We start from the raw sequence: 8,554 nt of genomic DNA, 5'->3' as shown, positions 1-8,554 counted from the left end.
CTTGAGTTTAATGTTCTAATGGTATAGAAAAATTTAACTAAAAAATATATGTTTTCATATAAGCTTTTTGAGTACATATTAAAAGCCTAATTAGCACATAATTAACTTAACAATATATTCTTATCATCTATCCTATGCATCAATGGTATTACTTGCGCCGATTGAGCCAGTCACTATGATAATTATGTCGAGTCGATCTATTATGCGTTTGTCTTATTAGGATATTTTATGTCTTGAGTGGATGTATTATACGCAATGACATACTTTGCCAAATATTTCGATACTTATGTCCTAAACTAATAGATTATGCAGAAAGGATACTGGACACTTTGATAGTTAAATTTTTTATGTCTAAGATAGTTTAGATATTTTTTTATTGTAGACGAACACATTATGTGGATTATATTTTATGTTAATGTATTACTTATAAAAGGGATACTCTAGTCCTATCAATCGCATTGAGTAAAATATATCATAACTTTAATTGATTTATCAATTTTGTTTGACTCAAATCATTGGTCAAAATGTTTAAACTAAAGTTAACAGTAGTACACTCATCAAACGTTTATAAATCACTTTTGATCGAAACTAATCGAGGTGTTATAATTTTCCCCACTTAATAGCTTAACATCCTCGTCAAAACCCAACGTAACCAAATCAAATCATAATATGTTTCGAGGTGTTATAATTTTCCCCACTTAATAGCTTAACATCCTCGTCAAAACCCAACGTAACCAAATCAAATCATAATATGGTGCATGTGAGGTATAGTCCAATAATGACTCCACGTCATGACAAGTCCTCTAACTTCATCTATGAATATCTCTTTCTTACTCGAGTCCTTTCAATATGCTCAAATATTAGATCGGTTATGATACCAAATATGGACTAGTTGACCTATCAACTTTGTTTGAGACAAACCATCGCACAAATAAATCTTTTTATGCATTTGTCTTTCTAAAGTTGACATAAATAGAGATCCAGACTAACCAACTCAGGTCAAGACTAACCCGCCTGTGATCCTGACCCAGCCAAGTCAGACTAAGCTGCCCGACCCGTTCACCAAACAAATGCCTAAATATATATTTTTTAAATCTCAAATATTAATTTCAAATTCTATACCGTATGAAAGTTCAAAATTGGTTAAATACTAGCGCAAATAATCTACTTACTTCAAGAAAGCTTCGCACTAAAGCACATTCCTCTTCCACCAATCTCCCATTTACAGAAGATCAACAACTCCTTTGAACATAGATAATTAATCTCTAATCAAGTCCATGAAAAACCCTCGGAGTACACAGGAAGACATTCACCGAAACAAGAGTCTCATATCAACTTCAATCGATTCTGTAGCCATCATCACAAAGTAAAAACAATTCATTCTTGATGAGGCTAACAGTTCCTCATCCATCACTGGATAATATGATTTTTTTTTTCTTTTTCACATTAAGCTCTCTATTCTGAAAAGGGAATGACAATTATATCCTTAGCAAAATACTCACAGTTAAAAGGTACCTAAAAATTTCCAGTCCAAGGAAAATACCTGGGAGATTCAAAATTTCCATATCTATCTTGAAGCATCAATGTCCACGGTCCTTTGACAAATGCCAACAGAGTCGGTGCAAGCAAGAAAGCCTGTCTCTGCAAAATGGCTATCGGTCTTAGGAACAATTTGATATGAAGAAACTTTGGAATTCTAAAAGGGCTACCCGGTCAGACAATAATGGTTGTCTACCCAGTCTTCTATCTGAGTGTCTATGAAGAAAAGCTTTGCAATCACAGTCCTATTCCCTCGCTTCTACAGAAAGTAAGTCATCTGCAAGATTCACGTAATAGTTTGTAAGAAGAAGAAAAATGGTAAAATCAACTTGCTTGACACCTTTGTTTCTCGACATACGAGACTCTTCAAATTACTAACGCGAGAACAGATACAAGTCAAGTAATTTCCAAGAATACTCCAAGTGAACCACAATACAAGTTTACTTACATTCCAGTAGTCATTGCTAAATAATCATGCAAACAGCTAAGTCAAACAACTGACAACAAACATATAGACTTTTAAAATCGAGGTCTTAAACTATTTAAAAGATGCAATATATTGATATCACACATATAAGGAAAACTGATCAGCATAATCAACTTCAAATGTTGCTCGAAACATAGAAAGAGCAAAGATCTCTTGCTAAACAATTACAATAAATAAATGGGCTTCCTCGTGGAGAAGATAATGTTATCCTCGCATCAAGCAATGTACTAGATCTTTAATTAAAAAACTCAATCTTGTCTCTTTTGTCAATCTAATGATCTGAAGAAAAGCATACAAGGCAATATTAAAGTAATGTCCAAATTCAGCAGCATGTAACACCTTAAAACATCAAGCTTTGCTGCTTTGGTGTTTCAATCCAATCCCATATCAAATCAACAGAGATGGATTAAGTTCGCTCAGCTTTACCCTAAAACATGCTAAGGAATCAATCAGTATTGATCTAAAACCTCCTAAGAATATGAAAACACGTGATACAATTCGGTGCTATCTGTCAGAGCACCGAGAATTGGTTATCGTCTTAAGAATAAAAAATATTTAACAATTCCTAGGACAAATTATTTCATTACAAATATTTTTTATTTGCAATGAACCAAATACAGTGTGCATTACATGTGACTGCACTGTCAGAAGACCTATGTGGCTTCAATTTGTCATCTATTTATGTAAATTGCATCAGAATAAACCACACATACCCGTGGGGGCCCATATGCACACTTCATATGATCAAATATGTAGTTTATATTTCCTACTTGCGGCTGCTGTTTCATTATTACTATTATTTAATAAACTAATGTACGACCCATGATTATAGAAATCAGTTAGACCTTAAGATTTCTTAAGAAATCATCGTATAGATTGTTGATTGACCATAGACAAAAAATTTCCCATTTATTATTAACACAGTATATTAAATATTTTAATATACACTATAATATAGTTCTGAATCCAATAAAAAATATGAGCTGTGCAGTACCATGAACACCCACATACAATGGCCAATGTTGTAAATTGTTACCTGTAAATTATCAATAAAAAATTATGCACCAGGCAGTTATGTGCTTGGATGAGTTCACACACGACAGTTAAACACCATATTTGTAATTAACCAAGTATTAAACACATGTTATCCATATTAGGCCATCCTAGTCTGACAATTCCACCCATTTTCAGCTTTTCTGATGCAGCGCTATGGGTTAAAAGATCTCATTTTCAGTTTTTCTGGTGCAGGGCTATTAGGTAGAAAGATCTTCGATATAGATCATCATTCGGAGTCCCATGTAGGACTAAGCACAGAGAGCCTCCCCTTGTATTATTAAACATATTAAATCCTACTCCCTTGTAGTGAAAATAATCACAACCTGGGCATAAATTGGGTCTACACTGTGTAAGCCAGTAGCTATAGCTTCAAGATTAAGCATCTGCAGAACCAACAGACATGCCTAACAACGTTTTGTAATGTAATCCTACATCATTTCATCAAATGCTAAGTGGCAATGTCTTATGCACTTCACATATCCATATATTTCTAGAGCTCCACTAGTTATTCATAATTATCACAATATGACAACGTCGTAGCAGAAACAAGTAGTCACATCCAATCAGCAATGGTGATGAAGCGAAATCAAAATCTAGGGGACATATATATATTAAACATAAGCAACATGCAGATGAGAACGATACGAGTAAAATATGTACATTTCCTTTTTGCCTATGTCTTCTTCCAAAAGGAAAAAGATGGATAGATAGAATTACCAAAAGAAATAAACACTAAATAGACTATTATTAGGGAGAGCATCATTAATTTAGCAGTCAACTATAACCACTACCATCCAGATAAACAAGAATCATAAATAAAAGCAGGAGCCTGCACTAAGAGCTACAAGCTTTCCAGCAAGACCTTTAATCAGCTTCCTGCAGACTTGAGCTCATCCAATGTCAACTTGATGTGGTCCCATACAAGATCTAGCCGCTTCAAGTAAATCTCCAGTTCCAGAATCTGCTGCTTTCTCCAATTGTCATCCACAGGCATCCCTGGAGCCATCAAAGAACTACCTTCAAGGCTCAGAGGCAGCAGGTTCAATGGTGATGTCCCTGGACTAAATCCTGAGCCCAGAGGCCCCCCAATAATGGAATTGATCAGCTCCTTAAATAGCGGCAAGAGGCAGCTCTTCACTGTCTCCTCTATGATGTTTGGCACATTGGATGCCGAAGCAAAAGATGTGTGCATCACCGAGGTGGAATTCTCCACGCCAACTCCCCCAAATGCAACCGCAGCTGCAGTCCCTTCAGTCACCCTTCTTCTCAAGTGCCTTCTTGATCTCGAGATCGTTCTACCAGAACTTAAAGGACCCTCATCAATAGGAACCGTAACAATCTCGTTGGACATGATGTCGCTTGGGGCATTCAGGTCCTCGTCATCGCTCTCGTGGGCCCTCTTGACGCTTGCGCTCCAGATGTTGCGAGCGATGTCATAGATGGCCCGCTCGTGGGTGCCCTTAAAGGCGAAGTCTTTTCCCATGGACCGCATCCTACTGACGCAGTTCCGATACTTCTTCTTCAGACGGCGGAGCTTTTCAATAAGCTGGTTCTTGGTGAACTCAAAGTGGAGCTGCTTCTTTATCTCCTCATAGAAGGGGCCGGTGTCGTACTGGTGGGAGGCGAAGGTGGTACCTCGCCTCGAGGTGAACCCCAAGAACCTCTGGAGGATCTTGATCTCCTCCTCGTCAGTCCAAAGTCGCTGGAAAAGCCGGCGGGACTCATCGAAGGAGACGACGGCGAGGGACCTCCTCTCCTCGGAGGCACTGGCGACGGAGACTGGAACGGAGGAGGATGAAATGAAGAGGCCAGCGCCGGAAGGAGTGGAGATGGCTGCAGAGACACGAACGACCGGGTTCGCGCCGTTCTGGGGGGCGGCAGCGGCGGCAGGGCCGGAGGTATTAGGGATACGGTTGGGGTTAGGGTCTCCGACATGATGGGAGGACGCCAAAGGGACAACATTGCCGGCGAGCGGCACCGTCTGACATTGCATCGGCGGAGGCGGCGGCGGGGCCCGGCCGTTGCCATCGTTGTCGTCTTCGCTGTCGTCGCTCCCGGAAGTGGAGTCCTCTTCGTCCTCGAATACAGCGCGCTCTTGCTCGGCTTCCTCAGCCGTCCGCATGTCTGCTCCCGCTTCTGCTCTTCCGCGAACGGATCAGTACAGGACGGAAAACAAGAGGTGATTTGGGTTTGGGCTCGAATTCGAGTTTAAATTAGGGTTAGGGTTTGATCACAATGGGTTGTGTAAAGAGCGGATGCGTACGTGACGACTGATGGCTCACTTCGTAGATGCGGGATCAAACGTATTAGCGGCCGATCGTCAATCTCCACCGTAGGATGACCTTTGGACGGTGCAGATGTGCCCTCGAAAAAGACGTGGCAATACGAGCCAGTTATTTATTGGTAATCTTCACATGTCAATACACAAATTTCAATTTGTTATTCTAACTTACACTCATTGAAGTAATTTGTTGATACAAAAGAATAGGATCTTTTAGATTGATCATATTTGGCAATGTGTATCCTAGTGTTAAAATATTTTTGATTTAATTAAACAATCAATAAACCCAATTATATATATAATTCAATAATCAAAATAATTTTTTTTCTTTTTAAAAGTTATTATAAAAAATAAAGCATTTGATCGGTTTGCCTTTATTGAGATTTTAAAAGTTATTTTAATTTATTTGTGTATAGATATAGGATTCTCATCCATCTTAATTGTTTTTTTTAAATACAAGTATTTTTAAGATTTTCATAATCATATGTCCTGAATTCTAAGTAAGAGAATGAGTCCTGTAAAAAAAATTAAAATTAGAGTTTAATTTTTTTATTAATATCTTATAAAATTTTAAATTTAGTAGAGGGAGAGTGAGATGTAATGAATAATTTGTTCCTGATTTTTTCTCTCATGTTTATAGAGAATATAATTCTCAGTTGAATTTTTAGAGCTCTAAATCAATGATTATTGATTTTTTTATAAAACAGTTTTACAGTCTAAAATATTAAAAAAAATATGTTCCTAGTTTAAGGCTTATAATTAAGTCATAACAGATTTGATGATAAATATTTAGATGGATTTTATTATTAATACTTTTTGGTTAATTAAAGTTATTTGTTTCTATTATCTTATTTATATTTATGTTTATAATAGCTGAATATAATAATAGATTGATTTGGTAAGATAGATTACATGGGTTATTGTGTATTACATTAGCAATAGTTAATAGAATTGTGGTAAATAAAAAGAAATATGATATTAATATCATGTGATCGTTTTGATAATTGAAGTTAATATAGTATTATTGTGGTTATTGTACTTATTAACTTGTTTTAAACTTCATGGTCATATATAAATTTTTTTTTATTTTTTTAATTAAATTGGGTAAAATTATTTTTAAATAAAAATTTATTTTATTTTATTTTAAATTTATTTTTTATGTCTTACCAATTAATGAGCTAGGTGAGAGAATATTAGATTATGTGATCCTATTTAATTATGTAAGATATATTATAGATTTAATTAGATTTTGATGACGATTATCAATCAATAGAGAAAAAAAAAATAATTATAGCATGATTCCTTACCATATCATTTTGATGGGAAAAACTCTCATATTTATCATTCTAAACTCTCTCATCAAACCTCTTAGGGATGATATATTAGTCATTGAGATTGCAAATATTCTCAATCTCTCATAGTCCTTAATCTATCATTTTTACGAAGGATAAAGATGGAGAAAGCGAATCTAGTTTTTCATATTGTTATGGCTCTCAGATAATGATGATACACTTACAAATCAAATAAAGATTTTTGGCATTGAGAGGCATATTTCGTAAATATAATTTATCGTTGTGTACTTTAATTTTTTATATAATAATAATATAATCATGATTTTTATGTCTATAATTCCAACGATGGAAACAAATAATGCGAGTAGGAAAGTTTTTATTTCAGAATTTGGCTGTTAACATTTCAAAGTCCGATCAATTTTGCTATTTTATTTTTCATTAGATAATTTGGATAATATTGTTTCTTCTTATTCATTGAATTTATTAGTTGTCAATACAAAATATTGAGTTTATTTTGAAAATTTTACAATAATTCTATCATTATTACCAAATTGTTCAAGAAGAAAAAAAAGAAATTCGAACAAAAAGAATGAAATAACCATAGGATTCACTACAAACATTAAAGAAAAAATAGTATTTTATCTCCAAAAGTAAGTTTCTTTCCAATTAAATATTTATACAGAGATAGAAATATATTAAAGAGACATATGATCGAGAAAAAAATTATTTATTTTCTTCCAAAAGTTTCAATGAACTGATTTATTAAATGCTATTATACTTTCCTTAATTTTACAAGTTTTGCATTTTTATTCTTGTATCGAGGTCTATAAAAAAGGGGTAAAGTTTTATGTCAAGTGTGTGTCACAGAGAATTAGGAGGCCCTCAATTCTTGACGAAAACAAAAACAAATTTCGTAATCTCCATCATCTATTTTCTATTATCTTTATTATTTTTTCTCTTGCCCTTTATTTGTCCTATATCAACATATTTGAGTCATCAAGTATTAATTATCAAAATAAATTATCATCGCACTTTAAATATTGAGTTGGTGATGATGTATTTAACAAAGATTGAGGATTTGAAATCTATCTATGTATTTTTAAATGTATAGGGTTGATCTCATGAGATTAAATTTGAAATGTCAACATCTTGTCTTTCTTTATTCTCAAAAGAGCTCATCGTTTATTGGTGACTTCTATTCTATACCCCTCGTCCTCTTATGTTGGAGAATGGAGCAATAGGGATGAGGACGATAATGGAGAGAAGGAACTCATCCTCCTCGTCATGAGAGGAGATAACAATCTAAAGATCACATAGAGACGATGAGATAGATCACATAGAGACTGAGGTTGAGGAGGTGAAGTGATACGGAGATAGATGAGGGAGACGATGAGACTAACAATAGTAAAGATCACATAGAGGTTGAGGAGATGAAGTGATACGGAGGAGCGAATCTTTTCACGCCACTATTACATGATGAAAATGAGAGAATCCACGAAGAAGACAAAAAAATAAGAGATTGGTGTCAAATGAGAGAGGGCATCAAATGCTTTGTCCTTAGTAGTGGAGATTTTGAATAAGTGATAGACTCCTTCGCCATGGGAGAACGAGCAAGAGGGCTAAGTGGAGATGACCCAAAGTGTGAAGACAAATAATAATTTTATTTTTTTACAAAATAAAAAATACTCTATAAGAAAAAAAATAATAAAAATAAGAAGAGTACGCTAGGTGAGAAAAAAATAAAAAAAATAGTGTTTTTTTTAATTTATCTAATTTTCTTTGTAGTTTGGCATAATCACATTTTTATGCCATTCTTATAAGTTTCGATAGATAAAGTACATTGAGTTGCATTATACCCGGACTTACTAATTTTAGATCTAGTACTTAAAGTGATAATTA

At 34.6% G+C, this 8,554-nt stretch overlaps 1 protein-coding gene across 2 annotated transcripts; it reads right to left on the bottom strand.

Moving 5' to 3' along the window:
• Positions 1-1,304: 1,304 nt before the first annotated feature.
• On the bottom strand, positions 1,305-5,318 carry LOC135584985 (probable transcription factor At5g28040). 2 transcript variants are annotated; one of them, XR_010497978.1, is made up of 3 exons: positions 3,945-5,318; positions 1,710-1,816; positions 1,305-1,641 (listed from the first exon to the last, which is right to left on the bottom strand). XR_010497978.1 is itself a non-coding variant. In XM_065158605.1 (2 exons), exon 1 carries the CDS (start codon positions 5,202-5,204, stop codon positions 3,951-3,953), a length of 1,254 nt encoding a protein of 417 aa, XP_065014677.1. In that variant the 5' UTR covers positions 5,205-5,318; the 3' UTR covers positions 1,305-1,816; positions 3,945-3,950. The 2 variants fall into 2 exon arrangements, 1 of the variants encoding a protein (XP_065014677.1); XM_065158605.1 differs by having other exon boundaries at positions 1,305-1,816.
• Positions 5,319-8,554: the final 3,236 nt, after the last annotated feature.

The sequence above is a fragment of the Musa acuminata genome, chromosome BXJ3-7 (genome assembly GCF_036884655.1).
Source record: "Musa acuminata AAA Group cultivar baxijiao chromosome BXJ3-7, Cavendish_Baxijiao_AAA, whole genome shotgun sequence".
Taxonomy (NCBI): domain Eukaryota; kingdom Viridiplantae; phylum Streptophyta; class Magnoliopsida; order Zingiberales; family Musaceae; genus Musa; species Musa acuminata.
The sequence above is the reverse complement of the archived record's forward strand: the minus strand, read 5'-3'. Positions and strand labels throughout refer to the sequence as shown.

What these genes read in the sequence shown, in the direction of transcription:
- LOC135584985 (XM_065158605.1), bottom strand. Translation starts at nt 5,204, where the DNA reads ATGCGGACGGCTGAGGAAGCCGAGCAAGAGCGCGCTGTATTCGAGGAC.